Source organism: Metopolophium dirhodum, chromosome 4, assembly GCF_019925205.1.
Source record: "Metopolophium dirhodum isolate CAU chromosome 4, ASM1992520v1, whole genome shotgun sequence".
NCBI classification, from domain to species: domain Eukaryota; kingdom Metazoa; phylum Arthropoda; class Insecta; order Hemiptera; family Aphididae; genus Metopolophium; species Metopolophium dirhodum.
This window is the reverse complement of record NC_083563.1, coordinates 5,300,174-5,322,577: the sequence shown is the minus strand read 5'-3', so window position 1 is coordinate 5,322,577 and position 22,404 is coordinate 5,300,174. Positions and strand designations below refer to the sequence as shown.

At 28.6% G+C, this 22,404-nt stretch overlaps 1 protein-coding gene across 5 annotated transcripts; it reads left to right on the top strand.

Moving 5' to 3' along the window:
* LOC132943986 (autophagy-related protein 101) lies at nucleotides 1-21,289 on the top strand. Of its 5 annotated transcripts, none has more exons than XM_061013184.1 (12): nucleotides 1-440; nucleotides 9,428-9,522; nucleotides 15,377-15,693; nucleotides 15,759-15,982; nucleotides 16,055-16,160; nucleotides 16,307-16,538; nucleotides 16,602-16,925; nucleotides 17,099-17,258; nucleotides 17,318-17,452; nucleotides 17,543-17,712; nucleotides 19,261-19,409; nucleotides 19,970-21,289. In XM_061013184.1, exons 2-12 carry the CDS (start codon nucleotides 9,456-9,458, stop codon nucleotides 20,906-20,908), a joined length of 2,823 nt encoding a protein of 940 aa, XP_060869167.1. In that variant the 5' UTR covers nucleotides 1-440; nucleotides 9,428-9,455; the 3' UTR covers nucleotides 20,909-21,289. The 5 variants fall into 5 exon arrangements, with proteins under 5 accessions (XP_060869167.1, XP_060869169.1, XP_060869168.1 ...); XM_061013186.1 differs by having other exon boundaries at nucleotides 62-440; nucleotides 19,992-20,203; XM_061013185.1 differs by lacking the exon at nucleotides 19,970-21,289 and having other exon boundaries at nucleotides 65-440; nucleotides 19,261-19,532.
* Nucleotides 21,290-22,404: the final 1,115 nt, after the last annotated feature.

The following is a 22,404-nucleotide window of genomic DNA, read 5'->3' as shown; positions in this document are numbered from 1 at the left end:
GCCACGACATAACAATTGCTGACGGCTCGGCCGTCCGTCTATTGGCAGCACCGTAACCTTTGTGCGCAGTCCACGCTCCGTCGTCTTTTGTTTCCTGGTCGCGACGAGCGACGAGCCGTCGACCACTCGAGTACTCGATCGAGTGCCGTTCGCCGTCGTTCACCTGTTCGCCAAGCGTTTTGTGTGCTCGTCGTCTCCGCAGTTCGTACGTGTGATAATACCGACGGAACGCTACGGCAGCACAGCAATTATCACCGCGACGACAACAGCAGTAATCGTCCTAGGTACCTATAGGCTGTACCGACAACGACGAGTACAACGCTAGTGCTTGGTTAACCCTTGGCGGTGCTGTTGTTGTTGTTGTTATGCCCCACTGCCACGCACAGTTTCGAAGCGATTGTCATCTGATCGCCTTCGCCTGACACAAATCCGCCGTGCACGTAAGTGTTGTCTTTCATAGCTATGTGATCGTCACACGTTTGACGTTACTTAACTTAGTAATAATACTACTTGCCCATTTACTCGACTACTACCTAAAACTGCTAAAACAGTACTTCATATTATGCTACTAGTTACTACTACCAGTACTACCTTCGTCGAGTCTAAAACGATTATTCTATTATATTTCTTTCGACCCGAACATTCGACGTGTTCCTTTGCGCTATGTATTCGATAATAGTATAATACCAAAACATTGTTGTTGTTGTTTAGTGTTGACCGCGGTACTGTTATCGTGAGCGTGCAATGTGCATTCCGGAATTCGGGTATCTGCGCATGTGCCGCCCGTTGGTCCGGTTCGCATCGCCGACCGATCGAGCTGGTTAAACAATTTAGAAATCAACAATTAGGTATAATCGTATAACGTAATGGCAAGTGGCAACGTGATTGCAATTGATACAATAGTGGAAGCGTGAATTGCCAAATCGTGTGATGGATATGACCTTGGGGTTTGGAATTTTAGACGTTTTGTTTTTGGTATTCGCACGTTATGCGCGTTCTTAATTCATTGTACATTTTTGTACGCCATCTGCGTTGGTAAGGGGGGTAGGGGAGGGGAAACACCGCTCTTGGCACGACCGTGTCGGGTTTTCTTTTTCGCCGTTTTTCTTTCGGTCATCCGATTTCATAGTGGCGGGCGGGGAGGAGGCTCGCCGTCCGTTCGTCGACGGCGAAACGCTGTTGTCGGAAATCGCTCTGACCAGTCGGCAGTCGTGAGTCCACCGACCACCACCGTCGGCCGTGTTTTATCACAATCATCTTTGTTTAGTGATGCCGTCGCGCAATCGGTCGACGGTGTTACATTAGACGACAATAAAACAATGACACGTTGTTGGTCGGGGTTTTGTTCGTAACCTTTGTAGTTTGTACGTACTTCCATTCCATAACGCCGTATTGGTCTGTTCGGCCATTGTGTGTTTGTGCACACATAATCATGATAATAATAATATTAAAACGGGCACAATTATTGCTGGTGTTGTATACGCGACGTAGATAATAACATCGTGGTTGTAGATCATCATCGTCATTATTATTACTACTGCTACGCTATTGCCATTACAACATTATAATAACACTCGACCCCGTCCGGGCCTCGCACGACCAATTAAAAAAAAAAAAAAATATTTTTTTGTCATTTTCATTTTTTCGATCGACCGTGTGCGGCTTATCGACACCGTGATAACGACCGTTCGCCGAATGAAAATATTAATATTGTTGTCTGCACGTCTCGCATTTCTGCGTTTTTGCGTTTTTATAATATTATATAATAATATATAGGTACTTGTCTATGTAAAAGCTCACAAGCTCTATTACGGAGTAGTACGGACTTAGGTTTCAGTTTCTTTTACTCCATCTTGTGTGTTGCAAGTTGCAACCGTGGACCTTAATGCTCGGTATAATTCTTACAACAGATCATAAAATATCTAGTAGATAAACACTATGGTTTTGACAGATCTCGTCACCACCGTTTAGTAAAGACCGTTGCGCCTGTCACTGTGTGTTTTAAAATCATTGTACTTTTACCATGTTGTCGGTTTTTGTTTATTTTTTATCTACACGACTACACTTACACTTTAACTTTTATCAACCTCTTACTGCGAACACTTTAAATTAAATTAGGTTTAAAAATAAAGCATTCTTTATATTGTGTTGTTGAATCATGGTATAGGAATTTTCAAGGTATTTCTGATCAAAGAAGATTCGTCGCAAACCTCGTGCTCCATGATTGTATCTTTCGATAGTTCTTCCATAATACTTTATTATTATCCTTTAAAGACAATAATTCTTTTTATCATTATCTCATTTAAATTGTCAATACAATCAATAATAAAAATACTCATATAGGTATAAGGTAGATATAAATAAATATATTATTACCTTGAAAAGTAGGAAGTCTTCAAACTGGATCTTGTTAAGTTCTGAATCTACTCAAGGATTATATAGATATAAACTCAATAAGTAAAAATTTAGTAGAGAAATAAGTAATATACGAGGTAATATATTATTATGAACTATAATTCAGTTTATAGTTTAATATATTTTAGAAACAGACCTTATGTTGCCAAATTGTCTTATCACAAAACTATATAGACCTAAGAATATTTTTAAATTGTCTGAATATAATAGATACCATTAAATAATTTTTCTGATATTCTCGGTACTTTTAAGTTTAAATGACAAGAATGTTGAAACTAAAATTACGATTACATAATTCAGAACTTTGAGACTAGTATAACAATTTTGAAGTTTGATGTAATCCATAAAAAAACATAATACTTACATAGAAACCTGCTTAAAAATGAAATTGGTAGAATTCTCATATTATTTTATACAAAATAATTATATTTTATAACTTAAAATGTTTGTTGATTGTATATATATAATATGCTTTTTAATGTTAGGTACTTGGTACCTTGGTACATCATATTTAACTCATGTATTTTTTTAATTAATTGATTCAATAGGTAAATGTTTTCATTTATATTATTATGAAACTCTGTTAGTTTACTATTGGTACTAATATCGGTCTATAATATTCATCTTCAAATTAATGATTGATTATGTAGTTAACCAACTAATAAGTAACAAATATGTATACTGTATAGGATGTATAGGTACATAAGTAATTTATCTAAGTAAATATTTAGTTGATTCAGTCAAAGGTTATCTGATATTGGAATGTACACTAACTAGTACCTACAAAGTAGGCACTGTGTACTTTGATAGAAATCTTAAAGTTTTGTTATTAAATATCCTATTGAAATAGAAACTTATGTAGTTTTATTTCACTTACCATTAGTTTTATTTGTAATACCTACTTAAATATTTAATATAACCTTGGTACTAAGTATTTAAGAGAGGCTTCTTTTGTTTGCATTTTGCATCTATTGCTTGATTTTTTTTAAAATTATTTTTCAACCTTTTTGGTTTTATTTATTTACTTATATATTTTTATCATTAGTTTTTTTTATTATTATTATTGTATTTATATGTTGATATTCATTTGTTATATAATATGTGTCATTATTTTATTAAATAGCCATCAGGCTATCACCATTAATCAGTGAAAGTATGTGTGCACATTTTTTTTTAACTCAACACAAATTCAGAAACACAAATCCTGTGGACCCCGTCATTTTAGGTTAGTACGGATCTTATATTATAAATTAATGTTTAAAAAAAAAAAACGAGTCATCTGTGTTACATAGCATACTAGGTAGGTATACGTTATATGATTAAAATCCATCATTTGCTTACAATTATATTTTTAATAATTAATTTACTTGAACTAAAATATTTATTGAATAAAATTCAAATAACTAGATACATTGATGTGAATTATGTTAGGGTGATATACCTGCCATATTTATTATAGTTCCTTATATTCTCATATGACAATAATCTTACCACCTAATGATTTTAAAGTTTTTATATTATCTAAGTAAAACCACATTTTTGTTACAAATTTTCTTAAAATTAGCTATTGTAGTAATCATTTTCTAGTAGGTAATTTGTTATGTGTGTTATTAGAAAAATTGCCTTACGGGATTAACTATATTTGTTGGTTTTTATATTTATTATCTTTAAATGGTATTTATTAATGAAAACTAAAAATGTAATACCTATGGCTTATAATTTCAAATTTGTTAATTTTTTAAATGTTGTTCTTGAAAATATGAAGAAATAAAAAAAATATTTATACTTTTTACTAAGGTTCTTAAATACAATTAAGCTCTGTAGGTACTTAACACTAGTTTTTATTTTTGTTTACTACATATTCTAACCAGTTGCATAATAATTGTTATGATAATTTATGTAGGTTATTATAGATTTAGATATATTATAATATATAGAGTTATGACTTATAACATGTTATATTTTATTACTGTATTTAAAAAATAAACCTAAGTATTCCTATAATTAGTTTATTTTACAAGTATGTTAATATCTTTGAGTTACATATTTAATGAAAATCTTTTAGACAAATTATGAATGAGTGATAAATTACAGTTTCTGCACGGAAGTTAACGCAACCACAATTAATAATTATTTATCAAATGTAGCACTTAATCGTAATATTTAAACTTAATAGCAATAATCACTCATCAATTGAGTTTTGTTTTTTTTTTATAAAATTAAAATTACCTACTATAATATTATAATACCTATGTAAATTAATAAAAAATAAAAAAAAATAACCTATTTAATTACCTATCATTAAATAATAACCCAATTTAATTATTATACACTGGATTATGTGCCAATCAATTATATGATTTTTTTGACAAAGGTACTTAAAAAAATATATATTTTATATTATGTATAAAAAGATATAAGATACTTAAATCTATTTTTACATTATTGAGTGGTTAATTGGAATTATACTCGGGATGTTAATAAAACAATTAAGAGATTCAAGTAATAATAAATAATATGATAGTTAGGTACCTATCTATTTATTTTCATTTGTAAATTAAATACAATTGGGAGGCCCATTTTGACTATATTTTTAACTGTGCATTGAATTAGATTTGGGTTTGGTAAATTACATGTTCTTGGTTTTTTATAATTTTTTGCATGAAAATTTTTGTCACAACATACCTAGTTCGATTAGAAGTAAGGAAAAAATCCATGTTTTTGTATTTAATATTTATGCTTGCTGTCTTATGTTTGACTCATATACAGTATGCAATTATGGCATACATGTTTTGCTATTTATATTCTTAGATAATATTGTATTATAAATTATTTTCATCCAAATATACAATTAAATATATAATATGATATACAAACAAATTTTATTCTGGTTATTAAGTTTTAATTATGGTTTTAACATTTAAATAAATTTAACAAATAGATAATGTTAGGTAGGTAGCTACAAAATTCTCAATTTAATTTTAATTTTTTAACTTTAGGGCATATTCTTAACCTTCCAGTGGGTGCATTGTTGCAAATAGTACAGTAATAAAATTGTATTTTTGTAATTTTTTGTTTTACTTAATTCTATTTTTATTTTATTGATGGTCATATTATGCTCATATATGTATTTCTTTAGAATGTTATTATATATGTTTTGGTTTAATTTTGAAATGTTTCAATAGTAATTTTTGTTGAAGTTGTTATTTTATCACAGACAAGTTTAGTGTGTCACCACAAAATACTACTCGCTCTGTTCTTTGTATCTACCCAATTTATTATTTTTTAAACAATAGTTATAATAATAAAAAAGTATAAGCATTATTCTATATTGCTTACATAATAATTTAGATATTATACATTTGTTTATTATAACATTTTTTAAAAATGTTTATTTGAATATACCTATTTTGTGGTATTATTTAAATATTTTAGATCTATATTATTTTTATATTTAACTTTGGGTCAAATTCTATAACAATTGAATTAATTAAAATTTTATTTTATTATGGACTATAAATAAAGGTTTATGATACAGTCAATGTATTGGTATTTTATATTTGTTTAATTGACGGACAATAACTACTAAATATTATTATGTTGTAAATTTTACAAGGCGTGATGCCGTGACTTCTATTGTTACATAATAAATAGCGCACCCGCTGGCAGGTTTAATTTTATACTTAATTGATATCCATTTTATGTCATTAATTTCCCACGTAGGTACTTACAGTACTTTTTGATTTTGGTTTGTTGACAAAGTCTGTAATATTTTAGGTTAAAATTTAAAACCAGTTTTTAGTCTCTTATATAAAGTAATTTCATCTATTATTTGATTGTGATAATCACATCACATTTATTGTATTTTTATAAATACAATCAATGAAACTATTAGAATAATAATATTTATAATATGTATTGTTACAGTTTTGTATGCAGTGTGTATGCTGCTTTTCTACAATCTTTGCACAAAAGAAATGATCACATCGCTTCTTCAAAATGAATGCACGTTCCCACTGCCTTGAGTTAAGCGTTGAAGGTTTTCAAGTCGATGAAGCTGTCTCCTGTCTTTTTCATACTGTACTTCTACATCGATCGCTTGGAAAATTTTGTTTTGCCCCTGATGGCACATACACTATGGGCACTGTAGGCTTACAAGATGTTGACTGTGATTTCATTGACTTTACATATATATGTTGTTCATCACCACATTTAGATCGTAAACTTCGAAATGACATTTCAGAATTTTCTGAATGTCTCAGGCGTGATAATCACACATTTGGACAAATCACATTGGAGTTTTTTCAAAAAAAAAAAGCTAGGTGGCCATTCCAACCAGAGTGTACACCTTGGGAAGTGTGGAACGTGCGCGTTGATTTGCTGAAAATTTGTAATGAAACTAATAGACAAATATCCAAGGAAAAAATAAGTGACTCTTTAAGTGAAAAAATAATTTATATAGCAGAAATAATGAACAGGCATGAGTATTTGCCAAGTATACCACCACAGTCTGAATTGGATTTAGTGTTTGACACATCATTTGCTGATATTCAACCATACTTATTTAAGACAAATTATCTAACTAGTGGCGCAAGTAGTCCATCAGTTGGATCAGCTGTTCAAAAACTTATACGAGATACATTGTCATTATCGTAACCATGATTTATATTATATTCATTATTTTTCTGTATCTACCAATCACCTATTAGTGGTAACTTAAAATTAGTACAAAGTAGAGTTTATACATTAAGTTAGAATTGTGACATTTAATATTATTATTGAGTTGATGTTTACTTTGGCTTTTATCGTTTTAATTTTATTTTTGATGAATAATTTTTATTATTTTAATAAATAAAAATTTATTTAAATTACACAGTTGAAGCTTGAAAGAAAGAAAATCATTAATGCTTGTTTTATTTACAATTCTTTCTTATTTAAGAAGTACCTTCTGCAAATTTGTTTTTCTTTTGTTAATAATAACAATGTACCACAATATATATTTTTTTAAATTGATATTATTCAAATAAGTTTTGCCTTCTGTAACTTTCATAATATCCACTTCTTTTCAATATAATACACTAAAAATTCTAATATATCCACTAACTAACATTTAAATGTTATGACCAAGACTGCGATTTAATTTAATTTTAATACTATATATTGGTAGTCAACACAAAATATATTAGTGGTTGTCTATCATTGAATAATGGGTAATATTTCAGTAATTTTTTTGGACAGCTATGTTTAATTTTATTCCATGTGTACATTTTTTCTTGTTAAATTTGTTTTGTTGTCCATAAAATTTAACTGAGTGTCAATTGTTTATTTTATTTTTATGTTGCATAAACTGACAATTTTATGCGCTTTTTCATAGTAAAATTGTAATTTGAAAAAGTAATAAAAAAATAATTTGAAATATAATTGTGTGAATACTTTATTTTTTTTTATGGAAATCGGTTATTTTATATAGAAATACCTAATTACATAATTTATAAGTTTCCATTTTACTTAAATAGATGTATATATTTTTTTTAATTGGTGATAAATTTTATTAAATTTACTGTTTTTTATTAATATTAATTTTACTGTTAAAATTAGGTTTACCAACAATTCAAAAATAATTTTAGATATTTATTATATACATTTGCTGCTATGTTAATTATATGTTTTTTCATAAATGATCAATTTGTTTAATTTGTATGCTATGAAATTTCATTGTAAATAAAAAAAAATAATAATAATATGTACATTTATTTTATTTTGTTGTAGAAACTTGAACTACTGTATTATAATTTTCATACTGATTTTGATGTTTAATAAAAAAAAAAAATAGTAACAATAATTATTGTACCTATTTTATTAATTGTATAAATCTACCTAACTTAAGGTTATTTTCTATACATTATTGCAGTTGATTGAAAGTTATATTTATAAAAAAAAAAAACTGTTAATATAATGTATACAACAAATTTAAAATAAAAACTACCAAATTTGTACTTTGGGATTAATAAGACATACCTAGATAATTTTTTTAAATTTAAAATTTATATACTATTATATACTACAGTCTTTTAGGACCCCAGAGTGTAATCTGTATATATGATAAATGTAGTTAAAAAACGATGGTTATTATAACACTTAATTTTAAACTGAATGATTGGTTTGAATCAATTAAAACAAATTATCAAGCCTTGAAAATTTTTAGTAGGTAACATATTGGTAACATGAATTGATGATATTCAAGTATAAATATTTTACTTAAATTTTAAAAACGGTCTTACGTTAGATAACTGTATGTCTACCTAACATTTGAAATTATTTCCGTTAAGGGGATTTCAGCGCAATATGTGTTTTCTTTCTCAAACCCACCCGCAACATAATTATAAATAAAACGCTTTCACCTAAAATTGTTTTTTATGATTTTTTAATAATCTTAGAATAAAACCATCCATTACAGTAATTATTGTTAGAGATATTAATGAGGGTTTGATATATCGGTTTTTATAATTTATTACAATTTGACTTTATAGACTCAAAATATAAAAAAAAATTACTCAAAAACCAAAAAAAAATGATTCTGCGTTAATGCATTTTGTACTATTTTCATTTCCGACTTGTCCCGTGTTCAGTGGACCGTGATATTGTCACAGACGTAATTTGTTTATCAGGTATTTAGGCGTGTGTTTTATATTGTTCGATTAGATCTAAATGATGGAATATAATAATACAATCCATCTGTGCGTGTACCGCATCCGTCAGTGGTTTGTTTCGACAGCTATTTAAAATGTATTTCCATTTTACGTTTATTAGATAAGTACCTAACAATATAATAACTATAGCAAAGTACTATACATTTTAGGCGTTTGAATTTATATTACTGCGATGCCACGTGCTAACTAATTATAACAAATAAACAATAAAACCGATTTCTGCGTCCAATTAATTGCCAATCGCATCGAACATGATATTGTTGTTTTGATTTTTACCGATTTGTTTCTTTCCGATTTTACAGAATATTCTTACGCATGTGATGTCCAATAATGAGTTCGCCGAGAAGTAAGCCAATCGCATACCGTTCATACTCGACCAAAACACAGTCAACAAAAGGTAATTGAATTACGCCAGCTCGTCTTAAGTTTGCCGTAATTTTGAAAATTCAAACATTAAAATGTATCATGAAATTGTGTAATCGTTTTGCAATAATAATTTATAGATATGTTAAGTTTATATTCTTCTATTCTACTACGTTAAACCGATGTTTAATGCGTTATATTATTATCTGTAGTCGACTTGACCTCTGTGCGTTAAACAATTATATATTTATGCACTTACGTAATATTTTTTAACTAGCGATTTGAAAATTAAACATCGAAATGATAAAAAATGGATCACTAGAAACAATAAATTAATTACCTACAAACCATAAAAACTTTTAGTTGCTAGAAAATAAGGGATTTGATATTTTTCAATTTTCCATCTGTGTTATATTATTCGTGGCCAAATTATTTATTTATTAATATTGGCAGTCTTGTAAACGATAATTTTCAAAATTAATTTTAAATTCTAGTTATATAATATATTATAATATTATTATAATACAAAAATGTGGGAAGTAGGTAACCGCTCTGCTGTACCTATTCTATATAGTATAGCTGGTGTAGATTCTACCATTGAGTAAGTCACTGTAATATTATAATATGTGTTAAATTTGTATTCAATGATAAATCTTTAAATACGAAAAACGATTCTGGGGGAAAATAAGACCTATGTTACCCAAGTATTGGCGATCAAAAGCTTATCAAATTGATAAGCTGAAACGGGCTGTGTATCATTTATATGTTATTTTTCCATCTGGCCCGTTTCAGACCACCCCCCGCTGGCCTGTAAATTGATAAGCTTTTGATCGCCAATAGGTATATTTAATGATGTATTTCTATTGCAATTATGTATGCATAATTTATTTTATAATACGGTAGGTTGAATTCATTTTTCTTATTATTAATATTTAATTATTATAATATGTATTACCTGTGTAGAACGGACAAAAATTATTTCATGTCTACTTCAAATACTACAATATATTAATATGAATATTATGTTAAAAGAATATACAGCTATTCATTTTTTATTTACAAAGAAAAAAACATAATCGATTTTGTCGAAAACTAGTTCTACGTTAAAATACCCGTTTTCTTTAATTTTTTTTTGTTTTTCCGCTTATTTTGAAAAGTCAGGGGAATTTTTTTCAAATTTGAAAAAGATAACGTACTTAGTAGGTACTTACCTACCTAATACTTCTCAAGAATAGAAGACTCACGAAATAGTAGTAAATGCTTCCATTTAATATTTATATATTACTAGCTAATCCTGCTTCACTCGTGTGCTGTTTTTTTTTTTTTTGCGGCAAATCCTAGTATATTATACGCCATATAGGTGTATCTTGGTTTGAGTGCATCTCAGTTTTAGTGTACCTACCTACCTACCTAGTTTTGTGAATTAATTCGACCTAGATGGGTGACCGTAAGTCGAGAATTTAGCACTTGGTATATATTTTTTACATGGTTTAAACAACTACTCTCTAACTTTTTAAAATCTTTAAAAAACAATCTGAGATTTTCGTCAAAATCTATCGAGTAGTTTTGAGTTTATTATAAGCTACAAACAAACATTTGGTTTTAAGATAGGTACCTATCTATATAGTCTCTTTAACTGCAACCATTTATATCAAAAAAAAAAAATTTTAATTTCCATCGAATCACAAATCCGTGTTTGAGGACATCTTTAAAATGTGAATCTTGGAAAATCCTTAGTGGATTTACATCATAAAACAAAATTACTGATCAAATTGCATACTCATAGCTTTGACAGTTCTGGCTGGGCGATGATGAAACAGAGAGTCAGGGCAAGTTCATTTAAATATATAGATAGATCAGGGGTGGCAAACTTTTTTTGATTACGATCTACTGAGGGTATATTTTCTCTTTTAAGATCACTAATGTAAAAATATTATTTTATATAAATATTAAAATAAAAGTGTAAATTTATCTAAAAAGAGTGTTTAACATTCAATTTCTAAATAATTTTTGATGTAGAAGTGTGTTGTTGCATATCATGGCCAGTTAATTATAATCTTGGTAAAATTTGCTAACTGCCAAACTAAGACGCTGCGCTAAAGTCTAAATGATCATCAGAAAGTATAGCTTGGTACTTATTCAGTGTTTATAACTTTTATGTGAAGTAAATGTAATTTCACACTTACGGGTTAATCCAAAATATATCTATTTTATAACTGTATGTACTAAATGACAAATGTATAAGATTAATTTATTAATACATTCTATTTTCTGACAATTGGGATCAACTTAGAAATCGTTCAAGATCGACCATTTTGCCACCCTGATATAGATGATAATAGGTAACAAAACTAAATAATTCAGGGGGAAAGAGAGATTCTCATTTGTAAAAACAAGTTTGTATCTCCACAGGACACTGCTTAAGTGGTAAAAAAAATGTTGTGTATTCAAAAATATGGTCTTCAAGTGCATTTAAAAATTCCAAAAATCATAATTTGAGTATATGTATAGCTTAAGCATAAAAATAGGGATGAACTTGCTTAAGATATCCCCTTGTATATACTGATATACCTACCCTAGCGATCAGGTATAACATTTCTTTATTAGTTATTACCCATTAAGACACATAATATTTATTTATTTTATTAATTCATACAGGATGAACCCAATTTTTATAGTTATTACATTAAATGTATTAAGTTCACAAATTTTGTGAACTTTATTCTAAAAATGATATATATAAAAAAAAAAAAATATATTTTGAAAACAATACAAAAATATAATTACAAAAACAGTCAAAAGAATGAAAATTAAATAAATCTACCTGGACGTCATTAGCTACTTTTATCAATCTATAAATAATCTTTCATTAATCTATTAATAGGTGAACCAAGTGCATAATTTGTTCTTTGAAATAGACTGTAAAATGTTTTTGCAGATCTAGCTCGATAATGAGGGACATTAAAATTTAAGCGGCTGAGTAATTCAGGACAGTATAAATAATCATTTACTATTTTATATAGAAACTTCAAATCAATAATTTTTCTCCTTTCAGCTAGACTGGTTATATTTAATTAAATTAATAACAGTGTAATTTTGAGTGTGGTTGACGAGGGATATTACATTTGTACGAAATAAATTGTAGAAATCGATTTTGAATAGCTTCAAGGCTTACAAGTATGAACAACACTAAAGGGTGACCCATATGACTGAATTGTATTCTAGAGTAGAACGCAACAGAGAAGAATAGAGAATTTTTAAGGCATTCGGGATTAATAAAATATTTACGAGTCCTAATTTTGGATCCTAGAGTAGAAGATGTTTTTTTTTTTTGTGATGTTTAAATAATGCTTGTTGAATTAAAGAGTTTAGTCAAAAGTAACGCCCAAATACCAAATTTTAAAAAAGTACTGAAATACAATATTATCTATATTCTATGGTTTAATCATTTTTAACTAGAGAGCGATACCTAGTAAAAGACATTACTTTGCACTTATACATTTTTAACGGTAATTAATTTTTATTACACCAAACAGATAGTGTAGTTAAATCATTTTGAAGAAGAATTATTTTTTAGAATAATGAAAATGTAAATCATTGAATAATAAAAATCACTAAGGGGCTAAGTGGGATCCTTGTGGAACGCCTGATGGAATATTGAAAGGATCGGAGTGAACATTTTTAATTTGATAATTTACTTTCTGTCTGTTAAGTATGAAATCAACCAAGAAAAAAAAGGGTCATGAATACCACAGCTTATTTGAAATAATATGGTAACTTATTTTGTCAGATGCCTTTGCAAAATCTGTAAAAATTACATCTACTTTATGCAAATGCATTGAAAAATTAAAAGATTTGTCGTAGTTGATTTGCCTTTCAAAAAACCATGTTGATTATCATTTACCAGCGATGTAAGTATTGGATATATTTTCAATGGATTCAAATAATTTTGAAATAATTGAAATAATAGAAATAGGCCTATAATTAATTATATTAGTTACATCTTTTCCTTTATTAATAGGCTTTACAAAACTAATCTTCCAATTAGATGAAAAACAACCACAGAGATAAGTTATATAAACGTAATAAAGAAACAGCTAGAAATCTGGTCAGGACCAGAACGCGTTTTATTTATGATATTTTTTAACTTATTTAGCACGTCTGTAATGCTTAAAATATATGAGTTAAGATTTACTTCAACTGAATTATATTTACACATATATATTATGTATGGAAATAAAAATAAAATAACATACAATTAACAGACTTAAATGTTCAATATGCAAAATAGAAAAATTACTTAAATACGCAGAGCAGCATTGATATCAATACAAGTCTTATCGGTACATTGTATTGTGTATCGTATTGTATAGTCAAATGTTCGAAATCAAATTAACTATAACGGACATAGTGTGAATAATATATCAATCATACTTCTGAACGATTAAAATTATTATATATACATTATATGTATACCGGTGGCATAGGCTGTGAGTGAGTGAGTAGTATAATTTAGTTATGAATTTTACAATTTTATATTTTTTAAAAACATACATAATTAAACATTTTATTTATACATCAAATCAATTATTATTGTTTTTTTAATGAAAATGTCAATCACATATTTAAATCATCATGATATTTGATCCAAATGATTTTAATAGTAATTTTTCTATTACAATCGTTATTACCTGATTACGCGTCCTAAAAATAACTGTTAACTTTTATTTAAATTGTTATTTGACTTGATTTTATTCAAAAACACTGCTTTTTCAAGTGTAAGCAGTGCTACTCCCCTGTTGTATATATTTAATATTTGTTGTTTTTTTTCTATAAATGTTGATAGAACAATGTTTGTTGAGTAAAATAATTTAAAATGTAATATAAGGCTCCTCATAAGTTGATATAATAGCAGTTGAACAATTTTAAAGATACTACATAGGCATGATATTTTTTATATGTATTTAAAGTTCAAAATTTGACAAAATTCATGAAATTCATAAAAAGTTAGAAATTATTTTGTAGTTAAAAATTTTAAGAATATTCAATTTTTATAGCTAAGGATTAGAAATTTAAAACAAGGTTTCTCATAAGTAATTCATACTGTAACTAAAAAATCTAAAATATATAAACACAGTTTATTTGTATAGATATTTAAACAAATAATATACATAAATATGTTGTTTTGTTGAAATTTTAAAAATATTACTCGTGGGTACTTGAAACTTTTAAAGTATATTATTATATTTTATACACACAATGACGTTTTCAAATGCAATTTTTATGGTAAAAATGTATTCAATCTACTGTATTACTAATGTTTAATAATTAATAGCAAAATAAGTTAGGTACTTAAATAACAATAATATCATAGAATATACTTAGTATAATGTAGGCTGACAGACTGTCTTCACTCAGAATGGTTTTTCGTATTAATACAATTATTTTATATCATTGAATTTAAATTTAACACATCCATTACATTGACCCTTCTAGACACCTACTATACAGCAGACCAGTAGGCAGTTGCGTTGTGAACAAGGTTTTATGACGCCTATGTGTCATGGTTGAAATTTTTTTTTGGGAGTGTTGTGGTTGGATACATTATGGTAACTAATAACATAAAACAACACTTTTAATAATCACAGTCACATAATTATGTATAGGAATTATATATTATATTAAGGAGATAAAGAGTGAGTAGGTACTGAAACATATGCTGTGCATCGTGGCTTATAAAATATGCTCACCACGTAACTAGCTTGTCCACTATTTTTTTTTAAATTGAATATTTCACAAATAATTTTTTCTTTTTAATTATTTAATATCTATTATGTGCTGTGTTATATACTTCATTATTAACAAAAACAAAAACGTTTTTATTTTAGTGTTGAGTGGTGAATATAGCGGTAGTGAGAGTGAATCATTTGATGACACCAACGATGGACGCAGAACAGCAATTAGACAAGAACCACAGGGACAAGAAACACATAAAGACTTCAGCATATCATCACCTTCCGCTTATGATACACTAATAATTCATAATGATGATGGGTCTAGGTTCAGTTCTGGCATACCTAAATATCGTTATGGAAATAGGGAAGAAATAAAAAGTCAAGGACATAAAAATGGTGGACGACAGATCGTTGACATGGGTGTTAGGGAAATAACCAATATACCAGATGATTATCTCAGTCAATCTCATGTATGATTTATTGTATATTTTAATGATATATTAAAATAGTGTATATTCAAGTATTTATGTTTTAGGTCTTAAAACACCTTGCTAAAGAAGTTAAGGTGGATCCATCGAAACGAGACACTAACTTGTCTCGATGGCATGATACTGACAAGAATATGCGGTTACCAGAGTATCGACCAGTTCCTATTAGAAATCTGGTTAAATCAAAGTCTCAACCAAATTTGGGTACAGGTTTGTTAAAAATTGAACGTTCTGATACGGATCCTATGAGACACACACTAGGAAATACTAGGTACTACTGAATACTGATACATTTAAAATTAAAATTAATATAATATCAATTCTATATCTTATATGGTTCTAGAAAAGATCAAAAAATGTTGTCCATAGTGGACTGTTTGATGATGGAAAACAAAAGTCTGAAAATAGAACTGGAATCGTGCCATCAAAAAGTTGCCAAATCGTACAGGGTAAACATTATTTACTTGTTTATATTTAATTACTCACGTGTTTGTAATGTTATGATGACTAAATGGACCTAAAATTGATCCAATTGGTTCTCAACATTTTTATATTTATTTTAAAAACATTTTTATTTTGAAAATATATTTATTAGCTTGAACAAGAAGTTTCCAAGGTGTATCGTTCTCATCAAGAACTTGTAGAATCAAGTGAACGGCGTGAAAGACTTGAACGAACAGCTCGATTAAAACTTCAAGCAGAAGTTAGGCGTTTACAAGAAGCAAACCGTTCTATAATACGTGATCAATCATTGTCTTCCTCAAACATAGTAGATAGTAATCAAATGGTAAAACGGGAGAACATGATAGCTCAATTGATAACCCAGAGTATGTTCGTTTATTATTTTTTTACAATAAATATTTTATTATTATATTATTATTTATTTTTAGATAAAGACTTGTTAGCAGCTAAAGATCGCCAAGAAATTGAATTAGCTGCACAACGTGCTACACTCGAAGAGCAACGCACTCATATTGATATTTTAGATACTGCATTAACTAATGCTCAGTCTAATGTTGTTCGCCTAGAAGAAGAATGTCGTAAGAAGCAAGTTCATGTGGAAAGAGTTGCCCAGCTTCAAAGAGCATTGTCTTCTCTTCAATTGGCTAGCGACCGCCGTGAGCAGACTGAGCGTAAACTTCGACTTCAGCTGGAGCGAGAACTGCGGAACGAACGTTCACGCAATAATAACGCTTCTCAAGATGGTTCAGCTGGTGAGTTAAAATTATTGATTTATTTTTATATAAATAGTATATACTATTAAGGTCTGCACAGACACTGCAGCATTTTCTTGGTCTTACCGCCGCGGTGAGCGGTGAAATGTGTCCTGCATCAATTGTGTGGGGACCCTTATGAATAATAATAAAATTATATTAAATAATTTTAGAAAATGAACCGGGTGAAAGCTTACCTGAACTAAAGCGTATGCTACGGGAAAAAGATGAAAAAATAATGCGACTAGAAGGCGAAGTTGCAAAATGGGAACAACGATATCTAGAAGAAAGTGAATTACGTCAAGCTGCTATAGATGCAGCCAGTGTACCAAAGTAAGTGATATATCTCTAAAATCTACTTTTATATTACTTAATAAAATAAACGATTTTAGGGATGCAAAAATAGCAGCATTGGAAAAGACAGGTCAAGAAAGTGAAAAACTAATTGCAGAAGCACGATCAGACAAGTTAAAACAAATGGAAGAAGTTCATGCAGCACAAAAAAAAGTCAGCGAATTGGAATCGCGGTATTTAAATATAAAATTCTATAATTATTGTATATTATATTTATTGTATTGTAACGATTGAGTTTTTGTTGTATTAATAATTTATTTCAGAATGAAAGAGTTGGAATCTAGATTGGCAGAACGTGATGCAATGATTAGAGTGTTGCAAAAGAAACATAGTTTTGAAAAGGATGTGTCCGGGTCATATCCAAGTATATGTCTCAGTCATCATACTCCACATTCAAGTCTTAATACTACAGACCTAACTTCTGATGACCTCGGTAAATACTAAATATAATATAGTTTAAAATAATGACTGATAACTTATGGACAATATTGTGTACTTTATTATTGTAATTTGTTTCTCAATTATTTTTGGTTAAAAACAAAACAGTCTTCACACTACGCTATATTCCTATTAAGTATATTAAAAATGTATTATAATTTTAATTTAGTACTTATGTACTACCTGCACTATTTACTACTACCTGCTCTGTTTGAAAATGTACTGGAAATTTGATCATGACACATCTCATATGACATAGCATAAAATCTGGATTGCCTGTTTTTTAAATTTAAATGTATTACTAACAGCGATAAAATCTTAGTGGTAGATAATACTTATTTTTAAATAATTGTTGACTGTATAAGATATTGTATATGCCCTATAGAATACAAGATAGTATAAACTTGGTCACTCGAGGATTTTTATAATTAAAATAGTATTATATTATTGATAATAGAATAATTTATCATGTTTGTGGTTTTCTCAATTGACATAACACAAACTTCTCTTAAACAACTATTTAATTTATTACATTTTGTCTTAACCCATAATATATATTTTTTTAAATGGTCCACCACTTGATTGGTGATTGATTTTGAAGCGAATAACTAAAATTGTAAATTTACGCTTTTTTGAAACAATTTTACTGAATCTTGTTCATTTTTTGGCAACAATCACAAATCCATATTAATTAATTAAATTAACACAATTTGAACAAAAATTAATAGAACTTTCAAGTATGAGTATAAAGTTAGTGAATAAACAGTATGGAGGTAGATAAAAGTATAAAATATAAAAAAATATATTGAATATTTGATTCCCCATGTATATTCTAAGTTACTATTCTACAGGTTTCTTCTATATATTCTGTAAAAATATCAAATTATTTAAAAATAAATATCATCAGCTGGTAGGATTTTACTGCAACAGATAAAAAACCGGTAGTCCAGATAATATTTATGTGGCATAATTTTGCTTAATTTTTGTGCAGATGATTAGGTAGTATGTAAATACCATTATTAAATATTGTGCACTTAATTTCTTTTAAATATAAGTCTTTATTCAATATTATTTATCAAGTCCTGTTTCTTTTAAGTTGAAGATGGTCTGATGGCTTTTTAAAATATGGCGTTGGCATTGTAACTTGTAAGTGTACTGTATAGTGGGTTGTTCATATTTTATATTATATGTATATATAATAGTATATAGATTAGTAAATGTTTTCTATGTACTGCAAATTGCATATGCCTGTTAAACAGTGTTGTTTTATTTGGTTAATTAAAAGTATCTATATAAATGGAAAATTGTAATTTATAGACTTTTAACTTAAGAATGTGATTTACTTACCTTTATTGTCTTAAGTCTTGGTTGATACTATTCTTGACATTATGGAACTCATATTCATAATCCAGCCAATATTTTCCAATTTAGTTTGAGGCAAAGTAATATATATGAATAAGTTATAAAATAAAATAGAATTATAATTTGTTATCAATTAGTTTTTATGTTTTTTTTATTCATCAAGATTTAATTTATTCCTTAGGTTTTGGCTCAAACAATTCATATACAAGTAGTGTGGACAGTACTTATCATCACCACCATGGTAATAAGTATTCATCTACAAATCAGAGTTTTGACCATAAATCATTAGATGACCAACTAAAAGAATTGGACTCGCAGCTATTGAACAAGGTAAACAACACTGTTGCAGAATCATCTTACACTGATTCAGTTTCTGATGTTATCTATTTGTTTTGATTGTTGAACACTGTCTTGTTTGTCTTAATATATAACAAACGTTTTTCGTTTTGTCTATTTAGTTTGTACTCACTCTACTATATTTGTATCTGTGTGGGTGTTAATTTTATAAATAACCAGGATTTAAATGCTGTTAATTGGCATAGCCTGAAAGGTAACGTAACTAACACGTTCTCCCCTACTTGAGAGTTTGATTTTCAACTAAATTGTATGTATATATTTGAAAAAAGTGTAACCAAAAATAAAACAAAATTATTAATCCCTTTTGTGATGGAAAAAATATAATTATGTATAGTTTCTAATTTTTAAAGTATCTTAATGTGTTTGAACATTTTTAATTTCTTTGAAGTTTTAACGTTTTACTGAGTGAATTAATCAGGCATGAGTTATATTTCATTTGAATTTCGGTTTGATTAAACAAAATAAAAATTTGCAAGAGAATTGGACGTTTACTGGGTGCCTGGATGGGGGGACGTGTTTGTTTTTGTTTTCAGAGAGGTCTTTGCTGTTTTCCAGGCTTCTCTCATACGGGCTCTTTGTCGCGAAAAACAAAAACACCCCAACCACTACTGGAGGGTGTAACTGGAAATTTCCTTGGTCACCGGGCTGATGACATCATGCTTTTGGAGAAACAAGGTTTGTGTTCACAAGCACAACGCCAAACACAAGAAAGCCGTTGTGGAAGTTTACCTCCTAGTTCACTTCCTCGGCCAAAACGACACAGGAAATCTAGCAGCAAAGTCGGAGAGTATGGTCGACTCAGCGATTCGGACGTCAAGTCTAAAGATGTGAAAAAGTTAGGTGAATACAGTCATTTCAATGATAGCCGTAAGAATTCTTTGAATTCTCTGGATACATCTAGTGATGCTAGCACAGCTCCAAATACACCTACTGAATGTCCCTCTTCTGTTAAGTTTGAACCATTAGAACGATCACTCAGGCAATCGCCTTTACCACCAGATGGACGTTACCGTAGATCTAGCCGTGAATCAGATGTAATTACCTCTAGAGAATCATCTTGGACTGGGCCTAGGGAGTCTTCATCTAGAAATAGTGTCAACCGAGAATCAAGATCTAGTATTACCAGAGAATCTCCAACTAGAGCAATAATGGTTGGACCTAGAGACTCGCCAGGAAAGAGTATACTTGATCCGCCCAGAGTAATGGCTAGAGAATCTCCAGGCCGTTCGTTTTACAAAGATACACAACGAAGCTTTATCCCACCACCTAGAAAAATTGATTTTGGAAATTTGGGCACACCGGATTCGAGTAAGATATCAAACATTGAATCCAAATTGAGAATATTCTCTCCGGGGGGGGTTCAAGGAAGAAGAGGATCATTGCAAAGAGATGGGATTTACAAAGGAGACTCAAACAATAAGAATGGTGTCCGGTCACTGCCTACTCCAAACAAATATAGAATTCAGTTTTAATTTAATGTGCTATTAAAGTTAAACAATAGATTATTAAAATATTAAATTATTTTTAATACGTTCTTGGCGAATTCCGATCTAACACTACTTATATTATATAAAACCTAGTCATGTTGCTTGTCAGTAAAATAGCTGCAGTCTTTTGGCGTTACAAGTTTAACGTACATTGAAAATGATCTGCTGTATTTTGCTCTATTTACAGTATATTTAATATGTATACGCACATTAAACAATGAAAAATAAATTGTATTTTTTTTTTAGTTTAATCTGATAATAATTCAACAAATTATTAAACCAACAAAATGTGTAACCAAAATCTTTAATCTAGTCCTGCTTATTATTTTATTAAATTAATAAAATTATAACTGTTTAGTTTAACTATATTTTTGAATTCTCAATTTTCCTAAAAACTTGCTTTATGTTGTTTATGACCCTCATCTTATGAAATTGTTTTATCTTATTTTATATTCTACTTAAAATATGACTTACAATAATAGTAATTATAGTGGTAGTTTATAGTAGGTAGTAGGTAGTTTATACTGTTATAGGAGCCTATATAGTCTTCATATGTCATGAGTAAGGATGAGAAGTTATGGAAATTCCATATTTTTGTCTGTCTTCTATTTATAGATAAGTGAGCTAAAAATCTGTTCCATTACATATTGAGTTCATATGTATTGTTTTTTTTTGTATATTTTGGTTATTTTTTTAAGAATAGCATAAATAATGACTTGTTCATAAAAAATGCATTTTTAGTAAAATTTTCTTTTTTTGATACAATCTATTCCATAAAACAAGTCATTTAAAAGTTGAAAATATTGATGTTTAATGCAACATAATATTAATTGCTTTATTTATATTATATATTATACTAATATAGGTACTATATTACTTTATTTTCTACTAGAATGTGAATTTTTTTATACCTATTTTTTGGCATATTTTATTTTTATTTTTGTGCATATTTTGTCAATTTTACCTCCTATAACTTCTCATCCTTAGTCATAAGGTAGCTTATATTTTTACTACTTTTTGACCTATAGGTAGATAAGTGCTTATCAGCTACTTTAGTTTTTACAATATTATGTCAAATTATAGTACCAACTTAATGCCTTTAAATTATAGTTTTACCTGTAACTAAGAATATTTTTCAGAGCATTAATTATAGGTACCTGCATTGCTAATAGCAATTTTGTGTTTCACAATAACTTTTCTTTTTTTTTAAGCAATTTATTTTAAATTTGTACAAAACATAAAATCTTAAATCCAAAAATATATAACTATTGATGGAATAGTGCCTGTAAAAACATTATGCATAAATAACTGACAAAATTATGAAGAGAAAACCAAATTATGATTTTATCATACATCTTATTAGGACCATTTATTACATAATTATGTGAGTTAAATTAATTTTTTAAATATCTGTTAGAAGTCAACTCAGGCGTGGATCCAAAGGGGTAGGATCGCACGCCCCCCCTCAAACAAATTCCCAT